The sequence below is a fragment of the Amblyraja radiata genome, chromosome 21 (genome assembly GCF_010909765.2).
Source record: "Amblyraja radiata isolate CabotCenter1 chromosome 21, sAmbRad1.1.pri, whole genome shotgun sequence".
Classification (NCBI taxonomy): Eukaryota; Metazoa; Chordata; class Chondrichthyes; order Rajiformes; family Rajidae; genus Amblyraja; species Amblyraja radiata.
In genome coordinates this window covers 33,641,603-33,663,695 of record NC_045976.1, presented here as the reverse complement: position 1 = coordinate 33,663,695, position 22,093 = coordinate 33,641,603, and the positions used below count along the sequence as shown (strand labels likewise).

Sequence of the window (22,093 nt, the reverse complement as noted above, 5' to 3'; positions counted from 1 at the left end):
CAAAGAGTAATCCAACCAAGACCTCAAGGGTGGAACAGGCGGAGGACGATGGCTGACCTTAGTGGAGCGTCACAACGGCTGGGAAGGCGGATGAAGGCTGCAGCAGAAAAGGGTCTTGGACTTCATGCCACTGGATTCTGACCCAGATCTGTCAAGGTGGCTGTCTATGCACCAGTCTCCCCACAAAGTCACGCACAGGCGTCCTCCATATAGGGAATAGCACCCTGGAGACACCCATTGTCAGCCATGACCGAAGGGGGCTTAAGTAAGTAAATAACTTGAGGCAAGGGGAGTGGTGCCAAAAGCCAAGATCCTATCATTCCTGTAACTCTTGAGGGAAGAAGCCATCAGGGAGACCTGCTCCCCATTAATAAAAACCAGCTGCTTTGAAATAGGCAATTTATAATTCAGAATAACTCAGACAGAAATACCTCTATGATGCCACAGGCTCCTCCTGAAGTTGTGCAATATTGATAGAATGTGAGCATGAATTTGGATCAGCAAAAGAACCCACAGTTGTGCTTGTATGTTGTTAAAAGAGGAGAAAACTGTGCTTGTGGTGCCGTTTGCAACTCTAGAATGCTCCCAATACCCTGAGAGACAATTAAGCGTATGTTAGTCACTGTCATAATGTAGGAAAAACAGTGACAGACAGCAATTAGATCATTGGTGCAGGTCACTTCTTATTCTTAAAATAGTATTCATGGGCTCTTTTCTATCTACCTGAACGTCAAGGTGAGTCTGTTTAATGTATCATCTAAAACAACTCTTCTGCCAGTGCAATAACCCCTCAGTATTGTGCTGCAGCTGTCTAGCTAGATGATGTTATTCTGCTTGCGAAATAGATAATCTAGTTAACTTTCTGCCTCGGAGACTCACACTGTTGCAATGTTGGGGTCCCTCAAGACGTATATAAAATCATGAACGGCATAGAATGGGTCGACAGTTAGAGGCTTCTTCCCCAGTGTGGAAATATCAAATACTAGAGGACATAGCTTTAAACAAAGAATGGGACATTTTAAACGAGGTTTAAGAGGCAAGGTGGCAGACACACAGAGTGTTAGGTGCCTGGAAAACATGATTTGTGGTGGGAGGGGGTGAGGGGGGGAAAGAGGGGTGATAATAATGCTTTTAAAAGAGGCATTTAGACAGACACATGAACAGGCAGCAAATGAAGGCATGTAGATTGTGTGGACAGAGGTGCTGTTTAAATTGCATCATGGTCGGCACAGATATCGCAGTTCCTGTGTTCCGTTCTGTGTTCGACACTGCCGCTCCAACCTTTTGCATGCTTCCATGTTGCTACAGATTATTTTTAAAGCATGGAAAAGTGGCTGTTATCTGGTCAGAGCAGGAAGGGGATTACTCACTGAACCTGCCTTGAGCCAGAAGCAACGACAAGTAGAATTGATGTTGTAGATTTCTGCCTCTGGATACAGCAGGAAAACAACCTGTGAGACACAGAGACTACAGATGCTGGAATCAGGAGCAAACAAAAAGAATGCTCCAGTGACAGCACCTGTGTGTGAAATGGAGGAAATGTGTGCGAGGACTCCATCATTTGCAGAAGAGGGGAAGCATTTCAGTGATCCTGGAATGGAATGCCTCACCCTGACAATAAATGCAAAAGAGACAAAGAAAAGGAGAAAAAATTTTGTTTAAGAGGGAAAGTGGGAGGATGGTGCAGCCAGGGTAGCTGTGGGGGTCTGTGGCTTTATAGTAGACATCGGTGGTTAGTTTGTCTCCTCAAATGGAGACAGAGACATCCAGAAAAAGAAGTATCAGAGTGACTTCACTCTCGGAGAGTCACTTCATGATGTTGCTATCACATGCGCTTACGACCACAAGGTAAATGTCAGGTGAATTGAGGGCAGGGCGAAAGTTGGTGGCAAAGTGAAAAATTGATGAGATCCACGCGAATACAGGAAGCAGCACCAATGCGCTTTTCAACATAGTAGAGATAGGGTTGGAGAGGGAGGCAGAGTAGGTACAAGAATGGCAACAACGGGATGAGCATGGCAGAGGTCCGTGTGCGTAACCATGGGTACATCATTGTTTTGTAGGAAGTGGGAAAAATTGAAAGGGGGCAATTAGGACTGTTTCAGATAACCCAAATGGCTGTACTTTGGGTTTCCAGGAAAAGGACGTTTGGGGAACTCATGGTAATTCATAGTTGATTTACAGTTGTTACCAATTGGGATGTTACCAACTGGGCCATAGGAGCCATTCATCTCCTCAGTCATGTTTGCCATTCAGTTAGATCATTGATCTGCATTCATACTCCCAATTTACTTACCTTTCTATCCATCATTTATAAGTGGAGCAATCAGTTTGTAAATTCTAGTTTTCTTCTTACTAATATACAACTAATTATGCCTTCAGCCTCTTTGAGATTTTGCATTTATTTATTTTGAAATCAAAGTCGGCTTTTTAAAAATAATAATGCAGCAATTCAATCTGCAGAATGATTTCGAATATTGATAATTTTCTTTGTCATTGATTTTGATTTAAAAATATAAAACACAATGTTTCTACTTTTCCAGAGGAAGTAAATTAGCATACAATTTCTCATGAGAAATATTTTAATCGGGAGGTCGTTTTCCTGGTCTTGACAGCAGGGTTGTATCTGAGTTTGTTTCCTCCCGGTGTTTTACTCACTGTGTATTGATCGTCATCGCTCTGCTGCTGTACATAACCCTTGCTGGAATGCTCTAAGGTTATGGCAAGGTGTTAATTAAGATGTCAGTGTGAAAATTTAAATTTAATTATCCTTTGCTCTGTTCTACCTTGCAGGTACTCAGCTGGAGAAATTAATGGAGAGCATGAAGGGCGAGATAACGGCCCATCCACCTGTAGAGGGCTCCTATTTACCCCGCCGAGGAGACTTCTGCATTGCCAAGTTCATCGATGGAGAATGGTAAAGAGAACATTACATTCAAATATTTATTTATTGTTTTGCAAAAAGAGCACAGTGGTCAGTTTTCTCTGACAGGCTGCAGTATTTGAAAGCAAATAATATTCAATTCAAGAGCTACACCCCACCAGGATTAATGTAAAATGTCAGTTAATTTTAATTTGTCCTGCCCTTTTTGTTGGTGTGCAGCTGTGCCTATATTGCAGTCTGCAAGCCTGGAAAGAACCAACCAATGGTGTATCTTCCTTCACTTGACTTTGTGATGCAGAGCAAGCCTTCCTGTACCTGCATCCATTCCACAGGGACCTACACATGTACTGATTGATTGACAATGGCCAGCCAGCGCATTTAGCACGGTAAAACGATGACTAATTCAGTAGAACTAACAACAACCTGCATTCAGGTGAAGTCTTGAACATGGCAAAACTCCCAGGACATTTCACATGTGTCCTATCAAATACTATTCGACACAAGAATGACACAAAGTGCTGGAGTAACTCAGTGGGTCAGGTAGCATCTCTGGAGAACATCTCTGGCGACATTTCACATGGGGACCCTTCTGCAGGCAGATAATGATGGTAGGTGGGGGAGAGGGGGGGGGGAGGGTAGGGGTGAGAAGCTGGAAGAAATGTGGAAGAAAGGAGGGGCAGGACAAAACATGGCAACTAACAGATGGATTCAGAGGGGCCTTGATTAAGGCCTTGATTGCGCATGTTATAGGTAACCAAGGCATGTTATAGGTAATTTTTGAAACGCTGAAGAGATCCAGTTTAGACTGATTGGAGTCAGGTGGAGAAAGCTGGAAGAGAGGTGGAGAAAGCTGAAGCCTGGCAAGCGATAAATGGGGGAAGGAAATGCAGATGCAGGTTTAAACCAAAGATAGACAGAAAATGCTGGAGTAACTCAGATGGAACTCACTGTACCTCTGAGTTACTCCACAATTTGGTGTCTATCTAAGTCAGGAGTCAGCAACCTTGTTTTGTATAGGGGCCAGGACCCATGTCTGTGAACGAATGGCGGGCCACATCTATCACCATAGTGTGACACTTGGTGTTGTTTTTCGCATTTGTTTTCACGTGTTTTTCAGTTCGTTTTCTGCAGTTCTCAGGTCCCTCACGTGCCCCGGGACTGGCTGCAGTTCCTAGGTCAGCTCATGTCCCCGGGACTGGCTGCAGTTCCCAGATCAGCTCATGTCCCCGGGACTGGCTGCAGTTCCCAGATCAGCTCGCGTCCCCGGGACTGGCTGCAGTTCCCAGATCAGCTCGCCTGCCCCGGGACTGGCTTTAGCGCCCAGGTCACCTGCATGCCCCGGGTCGAGCTGCAGTTCCCAGGTCAGCTCATAATCCTCTGACATTTTCGCCACCTCCAACAGGATCCCACCACTAGCCACATCTTCTCATCTCCTCCCCTTTCGGCTTTCCGTAGATACCGCTCCCTCCGTAACTCCCTGGTCAATTTGTCCGTTCCCACCCAAACCACCCCCTCCCCAGTACTTTCCCTTCCAACTGCAGGAAATGCTACGCTTGTCGCTTCCCCTAGACTCCATCCAAGGACTTAAGCAGTCTTTCCAGGTGAGGCAGAGGTTCACCTGCACCTTCTCCAACCTCATCTACTGCATCTACTGTTCCAGGTGTCAACTGCTCTACATCAGTGAGACCAAGCGCAGGCTTGGCGATCGCTTCGCCCAACACCTCCGCACAGTCCGTATTAACCAACCTGATCTCCCTGTGGCTCAGCACTTCAACCCCTCCCATTCCGAATCTGACCTTTCTGTCCTGGTCCTCCTCCATGGCCAGAGTGAGTCCCACTGCAAATTGGAGGAGCAGCACCTCATATTTTGCATGAATAGTTTACACCCCAGCGGTATGAACATTGACTTCTCCAATTTCAGGTAGTCCTTGCTTTCTCCCTCCTTCCCCTTCCCAGCTCTCCCACAGCCCACTGTCTCTGCACCTTCCTTTCTTCTTCCCACCCCACCCCCACATCAGTCTGAAGAAGGGTCTCGACCTGAAACGTCAACTATTCCTTCACTCCATAGATGCTGCCTCACCCGCTGAGTTCCTCCAGCATTTTTGTCTACGTTCGATTTTTCCAGCATCGGCAGTTCTTTCTTAAACAGCTCCCAGGTCGCCTTCGTGCCTTCTCACTAGCTGCAGTTCCCCATTCAGCTCGCGTCCCCGGGACTAGCTGCAGTTCCCCATTCAGCTCACGTCCCCGGGACTGGCTACAGTTCCCAGGTCACGAGAACTAATTGAAATAATACGCCTGTGGGCCGGATAATTTTGTGTTATGGGCCGGATGCGGCCCGTGTGCCGTAGGTTGCCGACCCCTGATCTAAGTGATAAGCGGATACCGGTGAGGGGAGGTTTTGAGTGACAGATGGTTGGACAAAGGGCAAAGATAAAAAGACATAAAGTTTGTGTGTAACCTCACTCTGGCAATGGAGGAGGCCCAGGACAGAAAGATGGTACAGAAATGGGAAGGGGAGTTAAAATGCGTAGTAAATTGTCTAGGACTAATTTAAAGTCCCTTTTACCAGGTGATCTACTTGCTCTAGGATCCATGTCCCATGATATAAGGATTACGAACTGATTAGTATCTCATCATATCTGATTTCAAATGATTCACTTTGAATATGCAATCACTGCTGTTAAAGAAACCAAATAATTCTCTAAAGTTTGCTGGCAGCAGTGTTCTATAATCTACAGTAACCCACGAGCCAGAACGCGCTACATGCAGACTTTTGCACAACCTGGATACATATCGGCACTGAGATAAAAGACAGTTAATGAAACCATAGATATTTGCATCACTGGAAGGAGGATAATAGCTGATGAGTACAAGAAAGGAAAAATAGATTAGCTGGACATCCACTCAATTGCTGTTTCTGAACTGGGTTATTCTGAATGCATTTACCGGTTTATAAATGCCTATTTGAAGCACTAAAATGAGTGCATTATTTCTCTGAATATCTTTCAATGAACTACACACATCTTATTGAATAGGATTTAATTGAAGTAGTTGTACATTTGCTATATTTCCAGAGTTTTATTTGGAGTCACTGCCACAATGGACTTAGCTGCTTCAAGAAAAGGAGAAAGAAAGTGATTTTTCTTTGGATTAAAAACATTATAATGATATGAGCAAACAGCCTGTGATAACATTCTACTTCTGACTGTCGTGGAGACACAGCTCTTTATTGGCATAATTGCTGACTGTAAAAAAAGACCAACGCATCACTGCCATCTGTGTCTCATCTCTAACTTTAACTTCCGCCGACCTTGGCCTCTCCCTGACTCTCCCATGTGGCTCAGTATAGGCCAAGCTCAGAGCACACGGGCTGCTTCCTCGATTAGGCACACTCGTGTTGATTGGCAGCATTGTACCATCCATTCATTTTGTTGGAGAAAGAGGTGAGAAGGATTTGGAGCAAAGTGAGTCCATTGCGTTAGGATATTAGAAATTGTTATAAAAAGCAACAGTCAGAGATAGAAAAGGGCGAATACAAGCAAATTGAAAGGAAGTCAATAGACAATACGTGCAGGAGTAGGCCATTCGACCCTTCGAACCAGCATCGCCAATCGAAGTCCTTCGGGCCTCAACATATCCGTACAGAAGGTGAGGTGCTGATCATCAAACTGACACGAGGCAATATTGCAGCAGTGTAAGAAGACACAGACGTTGTAGTGAGAGTCTGCCCCACTTCCTCTATGACTTCTGCATCTTTGGTTCCCTGCAATTACTCCCAAGTGGAAAGGTCCTGTCTCTCCTGCCAGGCACCACACCACTTACTGTATGATTCCAGCACTTTTGTTTTAATTCTGTACAGGGGCGATCCCACCACCAGCATTACAACTGTGTTTTTGTGACGGAGATTTGCCCTTACAGAATTCACCGATCACGACCCAAAAATTGAGATGCGGAATAAAATTTGCCCTCACGAAACCTATGTGAACAAAATTAACAATATTTTAATTTTTAACTCCCATTTCTTGATGCATGCACGTATAACGCAGATTTGTGGCAATGCAAGATGTGATACAGGCCTTTTTCTAGGAACACAATTCGATAGCATGGGGGTCAGCTGCTGTAATTATGCTGTGTTTATTGGACAGTGGAGTGGGAGTAGATGGGGTAGACATTGATGAGCTAGGCAGAACCCTGGGTGGAAAATATATTAAACAGTGCCCTTCTGTTGGTATAGTTAGACCATGGATTTTAGGGCGCTTTTCAGGGGACAGACATTTTTCAGCCATCTAAACTCCAAATGCGTTCGCTAGCCAACACCAAATATTTATTTGAGAGATACCAGCAACTACAGATGCTGGAATCTTGAAAGAAAAAAGTTAGAGGAAGTCAGCTTCTGTGGAGATAGTGGACAGGCGATATTCCAGGTCAGGACCCTTCCACAGATGCTGCCTGACCCGCTGAGTTCCTCCAGCACTTTATTTTTTGCAAATATTGATGAAATGCACTGACCACAATGAAACAGCTGTGGATCTAATTGAAAATATGTTTTCTATTCCTAACCGCCCCAGAAGATCATGGCTAAATTTGATAGCTGCATGTATACATGACAATCTTGATGTAACAGTGCCATTGTTGCCTCTCAGTAGGCGCTGGGTTCATGTACCACTGAAGACTGGTGATCTAGACCATCACCACAGCACAATACTGTGGGATTGCCACCTGCCTGCCTTTGATGGGAGCTTCATTGCACCCAAATGCCCCTTTGAGAGAATGTAAAAGAACCAATGGCATTACTTGAAGAAGACTCATCATTATCCCAGCCAATATTAATCTTTCACTAATTATTATCACAATAGAGGGTATTTGAACAGTTTATCTCATTGGAATCTGTCTGACTTGGGTGCTGTATTTTTTTCCCCTAAATCACATTAGCAACTGCACTTCAAAATATCATTGTGTGTGTCTGAAACTTATTTCCATAGTACCAAAATTGCTGATTTTTAGTACAGTTTTGGACATTTTCAGGAAAACACTTTAAGGAATATTTACTGGACTGATACTGGGAATTGAGTGGCTTATCCTGTGAGGAATGGTTGAACAGACTAGGCTAGTATAGTGAATTTAGATGAGTAGGCAGTGAATTAATTGTAGCATGAATAACCCTGAGAGGTCTTGACAGGGTGGGGACAGGAAGAATGGTTCCTCTTGTGAGACAATCGAGAACTAGTAATCACCGTTTAATAATAAGGGATCACCCTTGCAGGAAAATAAGTGAATTTGTTTGGAACTCTGATCCTCAAAGAGTGATGTAAGCAATGTCTTTGAATATTTTTAAGGCAGCAGTTGATAAGCAAGAGGAGAAAACTTGTTGCAGATAGTAATGTGGATTTGATGTTACAAACAGATCAGCCATTGTCTTATTAAATGGCAGAACAGGCTTGAGGAGCTGAATAGCCTACCTAGCCCTGTTCCTAATGAGTATGTATGTAAGTAATCTGTCCCTGCTTTGCAGTATTGATACATGCTTGTTAGTGGTTAACATCCTTCTCAGATTATCAAAGAACCATCCCAGTTGGAATCAGTTTTTATTCAACTTCTTGGCTCCCAAACCAGATCCCAGATCTGTGATGAGTTAAGAGCTGAGGCTTTTTAAGCAAATAGCAAATAGTGTTTTCTAGTATCTCCCGCCTGACACAATGTTAAAATGTGGTAATATGCACTGCAGGGAACCATGTGCAAGACTAGCCTCTGACACTTGTTGGCCAGGCACCAATTCTCTTTGTAAAAGTCTACATAGTGGCTTGAAAGTGTTTTTAGTTAAACACACATTATAATATAAATTGTCGATTTTTGCAATTTTCCCCTTCCTTGTCCTGAAAGTGCTAACATGGTATTTCATCCTGTCGCCTTTGCTGACTTCAATACTTTGTCCAACTGCATGGATTTGGACCTCACTCAGAGCTTTCACTCCTGAGCCTATTCCAGGTTTGTGTTGACAGCAGCACATCTACATTCAGACAGTAATCACAGGAGATGAGGACTATTTGCTGATTTTTTTCTTTGTGCTCAGATGCATTCAGAAGCTGAAGTTTTCCCCTTCATCTTCCTATTCCACTCACCTATCTACCATGGATTGGAGAAAATATATGAAGCAAAAGAGGGCCATTCACCCCATTGTGTCTGTGCCTTTTGAAAGACAATTACCTAACCTAATCCCTCATTTTAGTATTAAATACATAAATCAGCCGTTCATGGCTCACATCCAAGTGTTTTTTTTTTAACCTGGTGAAGGATTCTGCCCATATCCCTTTTCTGACAGTGAGCTCCAGACCAATTTTACCACCTGGGTTAAAAAAAAAAATCCTCATCTCCTCTCTAATCCATAATTTTAAAATTTCCTGTCTGGTTTCTGACCCCTGTAGTTTGGGGAAATAAATTCTTCCTTCTTGTTTACTCAGAATTTCAGACCTCTCCACTATCTCTCCTTAGCTCTCATGTAGTTAATATTTTCCGCATGGCTACTATTTTCGAATCCCGTCAGCATCTTTGTAAATCTCCAGTACAATCATAACTTCATAATCATAAAATGGTGCGATCAGACTGTACATATACACAGGTTTTGATTTCACTTCTAATGTAAAATTCATGCTATTATATTCTATGCCACGGATGTCAAATAAAATCCCTTTTTATTCACTTTATTGACCTGCTATCTCTATCGATCTATGGACATACACTCCAAGGGCTCACTTCTCCACAAAACTATTCAATGCCCTTCCTTTTATTGTTTATTTGCTTGCCTTGACTAATTTTCCTCGATTACCTTGTGATTCTGTGGATCAAATTACATTTGCCATTTTTCTGCCCAATTGACCAGACTATCTGAATTTTACATTCTAATGCTCTCTTTCTCAATGATAATTACGTGCCAATTTTTATTCTATCAGCAGCCTTCTTCATTAAACTTGCATTTAAATCAAAATCATTAACAAGTTCTACAAAATCTAAGGAACCGAGAATTGAGAGCAGCCTTCCAGTCACAAATGCATCCATCGACCATTATCCTTTCCCTTCATCCCTCTAAGCCAACTTTGGATCGAATTTGACATTTTCTCTTGTATCTGTGCCCTTTCACTTTTTCGACCAGCCAATTAACTGGGACCTTGTTAAAAGCCTTGCTAAACTCTGTGTAAACTGCATCAAACACATTGCCCTCATCAACTCTTTTTGTTACCTCACAAATGTCCATTTAATCTGACACAACCTTCCTTAACAAATCCATAGTTACTGTCCATGATTAATCTATGCCTTTCTGAATGAAGATTTATATTGTCTCTTAAATGGATTCCACAGGAGTTAAACTAACTGCCCTGAAATCACTTACAGATTGCTACAATATTAGCAGGTCTCTGCTCTTCTGGGACAAGTGCAATAGCCAGGGAGATTTGAAATATTGCAGTAAAAGCTTCTGCAATGTGGTGCCGTTGTTATTTGAGAAGTCTAGTATGTATTTCATCAGTTCCTTGTGCATTTCTGTATTTCATCTGTGTCTGGTCATTTAAAGGCTTCCTCTTTTCCGGTATTTATCCCATATTACATTCCTTAAGGCCCTGTCCCACAATGCGAGTTCACCCAAGAGCTCTCCCGAGTTTAAAAAAAAATCAAATTCGTGGTAAGTACGTAGAATGTACGTAGCGGGTACGTCGGAGGTCGTGGATGTCTCGTAGTGGCTCATAACATCTTCGGGATCTCACGTTGGGGACCCGGGGGAAGAAGAAGCCATCACTGCCGGCCCGCAGCCGACTTCTACCGCGGGTCCGGCATGGACTTACCATCACCCTTGGAGGGGAGCTTCGACCGCCGGCCCTGCAGTCTACGGTGCTTCTGGCTGCGGCGGGAACTTTAAATCTTGACCGCCGGCCTGCGGCCTACAACAACTTAAAGCCGCGGTCTCCGGTGAGGAAGAGCCGATCCTGGACTGACTCTGGACTCTGGTCCTGACCACGGGGGGGAAATGGAGGAGGACTGGCCAAATTTTGTGCCTTCCACCACAGTGATGAATGCTGTGGTGGATGTTTGTGTTACAGTTTTATTGTGGTTGTGTGTTCTTTATTATTGTACCGCTGCAGACAACCCAAATTTCCACCAGCCTGGCTGTGTGGCAATAAATTATATCTAATATCTAATCTAATATCTAATTATATCTAATCTAATAATGCTAACGGCAGGTACTCGGGAAACTTGTGAAGTTTTTTCAACAGTGTGAAAAATTTCCAAGAGTAAAATAATACTCGTGATGAGGTACCACGAGTTTGATTTTTTTTTAAACTCGGGAGAGCTCTTGGGTGAACTCGCATCGTGGGACAGGCCCTTTAATCTTAACTACAATATATCAGCCTCTGCTCTAAAGAAGACAGTCACAACATATTGGTTAAAAACTGTACCCACATATGCCAATATTTGTTCATACTCATTGTTGTCCTTTTTTTTTTTCATTTCATCCTACATTTTCTATGTTGTTCCAGGCTTTCTGGTGTATTAAGCTCACAATGTCTGACAAAAGCTTCCCATGTTTGCACTGGGAACTAGACTTGGCTGCCCCACCTTTATTGTGAGAATATATTTAAGTCTGAATCTCTTGAATTTCTGTAAATGCCTCCCATTGCTCTAAGTCTGATTTATCTTCTGGTACCTGATTTTTATCCAATTCAGTAAAGTGTTGCTATACCTATTTTAAAATAGTCCATTTATTCTGACTGTTTTCTGTGAGTTAGCCAATTCTCTTATCCTTCTAACATGCCTTTCCCAATACCATGTTCTTATCTTACCCATTCACCTTCTATGTGGTATCTCATAGAAAAACCTTTGGAGATCCTCGGCACAGTAGCGCAGCAGTGGAGCCAGAGACCCGGGTTCAATCCTGACTACGGGTGCTGTCTATGTGGAGTTTATACATTTTCCATGTGACCGTGCGGGTTTTCTTCAGGCGCTCTGGTTTCCTCCCACATTCCTAAGATGTGCAGGTTTGTAGGTTAAATGACTTCTGTAAATTATCCCTAGTGAGTAGGATGCAAAGGTGACATAACATAGAGTTAGTTATGTGATCGATGCTCAGCGTGGGCTGAAGGGCCTGTTGCCATGCTGCTTCTATATTAAACTAAACATCCAAATACACTTGTTCCCCTTTAATTACCCTATTATTTCTATGCTTGCAATAACTATACTTACTTGAAGTCAAATAAGACTTTTGTTTCATAAAACCTTGGTGAATAAGATAAAATATGATTTTCTACATATCCTGCTGCTACTTCCGTAATGATAAATTCAAAGTATACCCATTGACAGATCTTCAATAAACCGTCTGAATATTTCCGGTTTTCTATCTCCTTCCATTTTGAATCAGGGCATTACTCTTGTAGTTTTCCAATCTGCATGGACATGTCCAGATATTTTTAGAGGATCACAACTAAAGCCCCTGTCCCACTGTACGAGGTAATTCACGAGTTCTCCCGAGTTTTTCCCTGATTCGAACTCGGAGAATGTCCTTAGCGGTGTCCGTAGGAGTTCGGGGATGTCTCGTAGCGGCTCGTAATGCTAACGGTAGGTTCTCTGGACATTCAGTAACTCGTGACGTTTTTTCATCCCTGCAAAAAATGTCCACGAGTAAAAAAATACTCCTGATGAAAAAAATTGTTGCTTTTTATACCTAACATTAGCATTACGAGCCGCTACGAGACATCCACGAATTCTTACGGACCCGCTACGGACATTCTCCGAGTTCGAATCAGGGGAAAACTCGGGAGAACTCGTGAATTACCTCGTACAGTGGGACAGGGGCTAAATGCATTCACTGGATTTGCAGCCATTTGCAACTTTAGAGCACAAACAGTCAGGTCCAGGGAACGTATCTGCTATTTGTTCAATTTGTTTGGCTAATTCTTTTTTCTAGTGATAATTGTAATTCTTTCAGAGAGTGAGTGCACGATTAGTGATTCTGTAATCTAATCCGGTTTATTCCAGACTTTGACTTTCTCGATGTGACGAACAATATGCTGATATAAATGTGCTTTGACAAGCAAATACCCCAAGGGTGATAATTTTCTGGTTCTAAGTTGCACCACAAGTGGAAATACATCATTATGGTTACACAGATGAGTTGACTAGTGGAAGCATTTCACGGTTGGTTGCATAGTAATGCATATTAATTTCTCAGCATATATGCAAAAGGGACAGATGAAAAGAGGGATAAAATGATTGACATGGAATCTCAACCATTAATAGTCAATATAGGACCAATGTCCACACTGATACAGTAAAGTACACGAGAGCATCCAGACAGGAGTAATTACAAAAAAAATATTTTTACTTTTTACTCATTTGGGAAATGTATGGGACGAGGGAGGAAGCATTGGCAAGGCCAGTATTAACCGCCCATCGTTAACTACTCTTGAGAAGATTGAGGTGAACCATTGGTTTTCAACGATTAGGACATTTTGATTCTATTACCATTGGATCAATGTCAATGGAGAGTATTGCCAAAGGTTCACTGATAATTACAATCTTTGTCTTGGGGTTTTTCTTCCAATGTCCAAGTTTTTAGCTGTGGTTATTCACCATCCTCAAGTGATTAATTAGGAAAGTTTTTTGTCGATTAAAGTGAGTGTTCTTTCCTTGTTCCCTGTTTTGCTACTAACAAGGTTATAATTTGTTGACACTGCCTATTTTGTTGACACTGCCTATTATTTTTACCTGCTATTTTGTTATGGAAGAGATCTGAATGGGCATTATCAGGATATAGCTTGGCCAACACATTTGGGAAATTGAGAGCTCTGGGGAATTAACACCGTGGAGGGGGTGAGGCTTGAGGGAGCCCAGCCACGATCATATTGAAAGATAAGCCAGCTTCGAGGGCCAGGTGAACTCCTATTATACTGTGCGTTCTGCTAATGTACTTGTCATATTGTTACAATTGAACCTGTGCTGTGACCTGTGACATGCAAATTACATGCAAATGACGTAGTGAAGTCATGTGATCTAGTGAGTGGGAACATGCAGAATGAGAAGCCTGTAGAAGTGATTTTAATAGTTGGAACTATTAAAGTGAAACAAAGTGCTCTCCCCATTCTTTGTCTTGAACATAGACTTCAAGGCAACACAAAACATAAGTGCTTGTGTCGGCTTTTTGAAAGAGCAATCCACTTAATCGCATTCTCTTCATTCCTGTTAATCCAATATTTTTTTCCTCCTTTCAAGTATTTATCCAAGCTTTGTCTCAACATAGTTCATTAAAATTGCATCCATAAAAGTCACCACTTAATCTGTCTTCACTCTATCAGTTAGTGCATTCCATGTAAGAGGAATTCGCAGTGTAAAACTTTTTTCTAAATGGTCCTCCTGTTAATGCTTCTAAAAACTGAAATGGGAGTGATTGCCCTTGAAATCAGCACACTCCTTCCTGACTGAGTGTACCATCCAGGAGCCCGAGTAAAACTAAAGTAATTGGGCACCAAGGGAAAACACTGATGTTGGTCAACCCGTCCAGCTATCATCAGCTGCTTCATCAAGGCCATTCTTTCCATGATAGGTCAGAGTGACCATGAATCTTCGTGTTTACTCAATATTCAATTCCATTTTTCAATCCTCAGCTAATGAGGCAGCCTTTGTCCACACACAGCACGAGTTGAACAACATTCTGACTAATATATATCAAGTAATGTTTACAGCACATTGCTGCCAGACAATGACTATCTCCAACATCGGAAAACTAGCCTCATATCCATGACACCGAAAGGCACTGCCAGTAACAAGTTTCCCACCATCTATGTCCTGGGAGTCAGAAATTCAACTGGACCTGCAGGTTATTGACTGGGTATCCTGTGGCCAGTGCTTTACTTGCCGACATAAGTCCATAAGGGAAATAATCAGAAATGTGATGCTATGATGGAATACTCTCCACTTGCCTCGATGAATTTAAGTACGAACAACTCTCAAAACACAGAATTCAAGATAAGACAGACTGCTTGATTTGTACTCCCATCAACCACTCTGAACATGAATTCGCCCTCACCAATGCACACTGGTTTCCGTGTATAATGCACAAGTCGCCCAAGGATCTCCAGCAGTACTTCCCGAACCCACAACGTTTACCACCTGGAATAGATGAGAGAATCAGGTACGTACGAATGCTGGCCCTGCTCCCTCCTCCCAAGGTTGCACTTGACTTAAAAACACATCACAAAGAAACTTAGAAACACATCACTGTACCCAATCATATTGTGGGGCTGCCTTAACCAGATGATTGCAGTGGTTCAAGAATCGCTTGCGTAAATACCCTCCTCAAAGACCATTCGGACGAGTCAATAAATGCTGGACATTGATAACCATATCCTGCAAAAGGAATTAATGAATTAAAAATGCTGCATCAGTCTTCTATCCATTTCTATCTATACCCACCAGTTTATCATCCAGGTAAATAAATTATTACTTCATCATTTACTGGGTAATTTTTCTCTGCTCTCTACAATCTTGATGTAGGTCCTCCACATGGGCTACTTATTGTCGAAGAAAGACTAACAATTGTGCAGCACTTTTCTGGTCCTGCACTGAAGTTTTTCAGGGCTGCCAACTCTCACGCTGTGAGCGTGAGACTCACGCCCTCAAGCAAACTCTCACGCCCTCACGCTCATCAGAAATTTCTCACGCTCAGTGGTGAGAAATTTTGTGATCAACGAAAATTTCAAAACTCGGATAAACTGCATGATCCGCGGGTGTTGGAGAGCCGGGGCTGCGGGAGGGATGGGAGCAGAACCAGCGGCCGGAACAGATGCGGGGAGCCGGGACGGACGAGTGTTTGCCGGGGCCGGCGTGTCGCTCGCTGCAGCTCTGGTCATGGCGCACTCCGGACAGTGCACGTCCCGGGCGTCGGAAGCGCCGCTGCCGCTGCCGCGAGAGTCTCTGTGCCGAAGGGACAGACTCTCAAAGGGAGGTGGAGAGAGAGAGAGGGCAGGGAGACAGTGGGGAGAGAGAGAGGGGGGTGAGAGGAGAGAGAGGGGAGAGACGGGGGGAGTGAATGGAGAGAGAGAAGAGGGAGAGGGGTGGGGGAGAGGGGAGAGAGAGGGGGGAGAGGGGGGGGAGTGAGAGGGGTGAGAGGGAAGAGAGAGAGGGGGTGGAGAGGGTAGGAGAGAATGGGAGAGAGAAGGGGAAGAGAGAGGGGTGGTAAAAGAGAGGGGGAGAGGGGGAAAGAGAGAGATAGGGGGGCAAAGAAAAAGAGATAGAGACAGAGGAGAAAGAGGGGAGAGAGGGCAAGGGGAAGAGTGAGGTAGGAGGGAGAAATGGGGAAGAGAGGAGAGGGGGGAAGAGTGAGAGGAGAGACAGAGAGGGGAAAGAAAGAGGGGAGAGTGGAGAGGGGGAGATAGGGAGGGAGAAAGAGGTTGGGGGAAGCGATGGGGAGAGAGAGGAGAGAGGGAGAGAGAAGAGGGGGAGAGAGAGAAGAAAGAGAGGGAGAGAGAGGGGGAGAGAGAGTTCAAGTTCAAGTGAGTTCAAGTGAGTTTATTGTCATGTGTCCCTGTATAGGACAATGAAATTCTTGCTTTGCTTAAGCACACAGAAAATAGTAGGCATTTACTACAAAACAGATAAATGTGTCCATATACCATGATATAAATATATACACACATGAATAAATAAACTGGTAGTGCAAATAACAGAAAGTGGTTGCTAATAATCAGAGTTTTGTCCGAGCCAGGTTTAATAGCCTGATGGCTGAGGGGAAGTAGCTATTCCTGAACCTGGTTGTTGCAGTCTTCAGGCTCCTGTACCTTCTACCTGAAGGTAGCAGGGAGATGAGTGTGTGGCCAGGATGGTGTGGGTCTTTGATGATACTGCCAGCCTTTTTGAGGCAGCGACTGCGATATATCCCCTCGATGGAAGGAAGGTCAGAGCCGATGATGGACTGGGCAGTGTTTACTACTTTTTGTAGTCTTTTCCTCTCCAGGGCGCTCAAATTGCCGAACCAAGCCACGATGCAACCGGTCAGCATGCTCTCGACTGTGCACCTGTAGAAGTTAGAGAGAGTCCACCTTGACAATCCGACTCTCCGTAATCTTCTCAGGAAGTAGAAGCGCTGATGAGCTTTTTTGATAATTGCGTTAGTGTTCTCGGACCAGGAAAGTTAGGGGAAAGAGAGGGGAGAGAGAGTTAGGGGAGAGAGGGAGAGGGGGGAGAGAGGGGGAGGGGAGAAAGTGAGGGGGAGACAGGGGAGTGAGAGGGGGTGAGAGGAGAGGGAGAGAGGGGAAAGAGAGGGGGAGGGGAGAGATAGAGGGGGGTTGAGAGGAGAGAGCAGAAGCGAGGGGGCAGAGAGAGAGAAAGAGAGTCTCTGTGCCGAATTCGCCCAGGTGACCGGCATGGATCAGGCTGCGGCTCGGTGCATTCTGGAGGACAACCAGTGGCTGCTGGAAGTAAGTACCAAGCACTGGGTAGAAACGGTGGAAGGTAGTGGACTTCAAATGGGGGTGGTGGGTGAAAGCATCCTGCTTGCCTGCTAGATTTTTACTTACTGTAACTGCAGGAAAAATGTTCCCGATGTTGGGGGCGTTCAGAACCATGGGTCACAGTTTAAGAATAAAGGGGGGGGGCAGTTAGGACTGAGATGAGGACAAACTTTCTTCACGCAGAGAGTTGTGAATCTGTGGAATTCTCTGCCACAGAAGGCAGTGCAGGCCAATTCACTGGATGTTTTCAAGAGAGAGTTACATTTAGTTCTTGGGGCTAACGACATCAAGGGATATGGGGAAAAAACAGGAAAGAGGTACTGATTTTTGATGAATAGCCATGATCATATTGAATGGCAGTGCTGGCTTCGAAGGGCCGAATGGCCTATTCCTGCACCTATTTTCTATGTTTCTATGCTTGAGTATATGGCAATAAAACTCGATCACTTGATTTTGAAGCATTCGTGCATGGTGGAGGTATAATGTCATAGAGTGATACAGTGTGAAAACAGGCCCTTCGGCGCAACTTGCCCACACCCGCCAACATGTCCCAGCTACGCTACCTGCTTTTGGTCCATACCTTCAAACCTGTCCTATCCATGTATCAGTCTCACTGTTTCTTAAATGTTGGGATGGTCCCTGCCTCAACTACCTCCTCTGGCAGCTTGTTCCATACACCCATCACCCTTTGTGTGGATAAAGTTACCCCTAAAAAGTTACCTCTAAAAATACTTCATACAAAAAACATTGAAATCATACTTCTACAGTGCACTAAAACATGATTTTAATACATCAAATTTCAAAATGTTCCTACGCTTCTTCCACAACCTCTCCCCACTCGGTTGCTCCACTCCCTCACCGGGTACCCCTAAGGCCAGTGATCAGTGATCGCACAGCCTCCCCCCTTTCAAAAACGCTCCAATCCAATTTAAAGCATATATATTGCATTCAAGTGTAAGTTATAAGACTCGCTACAGTATCAATCAATCAATCAATATTTATTACATGTCATTTGAGGCTCAAACGAAACTCCGTTTCCACAGCCATACAAGCAAAGACAATTTCCACTGTGATGGAAGGCAAAGTATTTTCTCTCCCCTGTTCTCATTTCTCTCCCGATGTCCAAACCCCAGGTGGGTGATAAGTCCCACGGCCATTTTTAGGCCGCGCGGGGCGATGTACGGTCCCGCTCCCGGTCTAAATGTCACGAAGTTGGAGCCCCCGGCGGGCGCTGGAATGTCCCACGGCCATGAAGCCGCGCCGGGCGATGTACGGCCCCGCTCCGGGTCGTTCCAACCCCGCGACACGGGCTAGAGAAGTCGCGTTGCGGGAGCTCCGGAAAGCGGTCTCCACCCGGACCCGCGAGCTCCCGATGTCCCAGTCCACCGGACCCGCGGCTGCAGCTGGAGCCTCCGAGCTACGTGGTCGGGCCGCAGCAGCGAGTCACCACCGCTCCCCACGCTCCGATGCCGGCCAGCCCCACGATGGTAAGTAGTCCGCAGCTCCGCAGGATCCGTGACTGGAGCCCCCAGGTCCTTCAGGCTGGAGGCCACTCCCAGGTGCTAGGCCCCAACGACAACGGAGACCCAACAGGAAAAAGGTCGGGTCTCCCGTACAGGGAAGGGATTTTTACAATGTTTCCCCCTCCCCCCCCCCCCCCGCCCACATATACAGAGTCAAAAACACTACATTTAACTAGACAAAAAATAAAAAAAGCCAGACAGGCTGTAGGGGCCGCTGCAACAGTGAGTCGCGCCACCACCAAAGATATACAGTATGCACCATATTGCACAATTTCAAGCTGAAAAATGCAAATGTTCCGTACCCCCCCGGTCGCGATGCTCCCTCGGGCTTGGTCTCTCGCAAATTTCTCACTCCCAACTCTCACCCAATGTTGGCAGCCCTGAGTTTTTGGGCTTAGTCGGGAGCCAGGCTTCTTTGGAGAAACGTTTGTAGGAGTGCACAAAGAATAATGTCAATTATTGTTACTGATTCAGTGTTTATTCTCTCCCTGGGGAAGGTGCATTCCAAGGTGATAATTACCGACTGTTATAGCAATGTTGACATTGTTTTAAATTTGTAGTGGATTCCAAGGAGTCTGGCAAATTTCTGGACCAGAACCTGATGTTATTGCAAGCTTCATTGGCCTCCTCAAGTTAATGACCAGGTTGCAGGTTATTGAAATGTTCCCACAATTGCTCATTTACTAGAAGTGTTTCTGAACTGTGATAGTTATTTTTAAAGGCAATGGTATGGAAGGATCATAACTGGCTTTGCTGTTGCCTTGTGGATGTATTCAACATTGGCCTTTCCCCACTAGTTTCAACTAACAATAGCAACTCGAGCAAAAAAAAAACAGGCATCTGAAAGTAAGCGTTTGTGATACTATAAATACATCTGGCATGGTGGCCAGATAAATGCACCGGAAATGCTTAATGGTTAGCATCTACTCGATTTAAAACTAAGTGGATCAAAAGCCTTGATTGTTTTAATTCTTTTCCACTAAGACAGTAAGTGTATGGTTCGCTAGTGCACGAAACACAGGAGAAAGATTGACAGCAAACACAGCTAAGCCCACAAGGTTGCTGATCCTTGTTTGGCTTTGCTTCAGGTTCAGTCTCCCATTTGTGTACCATTCACCCCTCTGAAAATCTTACCATTTTTGAATGTTGCCCTTTGTAAAGAATGAAAAATGAATGTTTGTTTTGGATCAACTGTTCACTGATAGTAGTTGATAGAATCATCATTTCAGTTATAAACTGACAACACTACCATCTGACAGATACGAATACTGAATTACCCAGAGTGTTCTAATGTAATTCTGCAGCTACTCACAAGTGGGGAGACGGCATGAGCAGTTTGCTGAATGTTCTCACAGGATTTGTCCAGATCAAATCTATTCCCCTCTTCTGCTCTGGTAATCCGGCCACTGATTCAGCTCTTATTCCACCAATCGAATTGTCAATCTGTTAACAAATAATAAACACATTCCCAGTTTCTTCTGGATTACCAGGATATAGTTCAGAAGCTTCTAATGGCTTCTGCAACAAAGGACGGACGAGGAGAGGGAAGTGGCGTCCAAGGAAGGAGATGGCTGGTGACCCACAACAGCCTGGGACTTGCCTAGTACAGGCAGCGCTCACAACTAGAGCGTGGACTTGTTGCCAAAATATGGCACCCTCTGCATGTGGCTCAGCCGATTTTTCCTGTTGTAAACTTGCTGTACTATGGTGATACTATACTGGACTGTTTGTGAGGAAAAGAATTTCACCATGTTAACATGAGGACATGTGAGAATAAAAGCACTGTTGACTAGGCTAATTGGGGATTGTGTAGATACTGGCTGGTGCAGAGTGAAATGTAGAAGTGACGCTCCCCCTGATCAACAGTCAGAGACACCCTGACATGAAATGCTGGTTGGTCAACGTTCTGGGGAGCAGATGATGTATTGTGAAGCTAACATAGGAGACCAACAAGCAACTGAAGCAGAGGGGAAAAGCAGTCACTGTGTGTGCGCAATGTTACGTAGAACAGTACAGCATAGGCCCACAATGTTTGTGCCGAACATGATGCCAAATTCCTCCTATCGAGTCCACACACAAGATTAGAAGTTGTTCCGCCAGAGCTGAACACACTTCTCAGCATCTGCATACAATGGTGCCTGTCTTGTTGCTTCTTACGCGTGGTGGTGGAAAGATTGGTGGAGACAGGGCCGCGACATGAATGGTCTGATGCCAAGTTAAACTGATCTCATATGCCTGTACATGATCAATATCCCTCTATTCTCTGCACTTCCATGTTCCTATCCAAAAGTTTCTTACACACCACGATTGCATCTGCCTCCACCGCAACTCCTGGCAGTGTTTTCCAGGCCCCCACCACTCTCTTGCCTAGCATATCTCCATTAAACTTTCCCCCTCTCATCTTTTAGCTACGCTCCACTCGTGTTGGAAGTTTCCGCCCTGGGATAACAGGTTATGACTGTTGCATCTAAAGTTTATTCAAGGATAATCGGTGTTTACAACAGTAAATATTTATTTTGATTTTACCTCAATTTGGTAAAACTATAAAGAAACATTTTGTGGCATTTTTGGATTCAGTGTAATAAATAGATGAAAAAAATCTAGTATTAGCATATCATACCAAATTTTAAAATGGAAATACATGTAAAATTCACTTAGTTTGCAAGTAGATCTTTGGGACATGAACACCTGTGATTTGGTCAGGGTTTTATTTGTCTGAAGAAAGGCCCTAACACAAAACATCCCCTGCCCTTTCCCTCCACAAATGTTGCTTGACTCGCTGAGTTTCTCCAGCTCTCTGTTTTGGTCAAGTTTCCAGCATCTGCAGTTCCTTGTGCTTTCATCTGCCAGTTCATATGATGAATGACTGCATGATACAGTTCAAAGAAGAGCTGAAAAAGTTGGCTGGGCTCTGAGCGAACATTTGCAGAGAGCATGCACAAACAGCTGAAAAAAGGGCGAATACGACAGCACCCACGACCCCTCTCATCTGCCCCATGCCTAGCAGAATCTGTCGATCCCTCCGAAACAGATAACTGGGTGTAAGAGAGTCACTTCCCAGATGTATGCAATACATTCAACCCCCAAAATCCTGACTTTCTGCAGAGATATGTACAGAAAGTTGATAATGCAAGAGGAAACAGGAGAAAATTAGCTTACTTAAGCATTTACGTCTGTGTTCTGTGCCTTGTGCTTTA

At 44.3% G+C, this 22,093-nt stretch overlaps 1 protein-coding gene across 1 annotated transcript in view; it reads left to right on the top strand.

The window, feature by feature from the left end:
- snd1 (staphylococcal nuclease and tudor domain containing 1) overlaps window positions 1-22,093 on the top strand; it is a 778,779-nt gene that overhangs the window by 683,074 nt on the left and 73,612 nt on the right. The window contains exon 19 of the mRNA XM_033040015.1: window positions 2,794-2,917. Within this exon, the coding sequence (XP_032895906.1) occupies window positions 2,794-2,917 (124 nt within the window). The remainder of the gene's footprint in view (window positions 1-2,793; window positions 2,918-22,093) is intronic.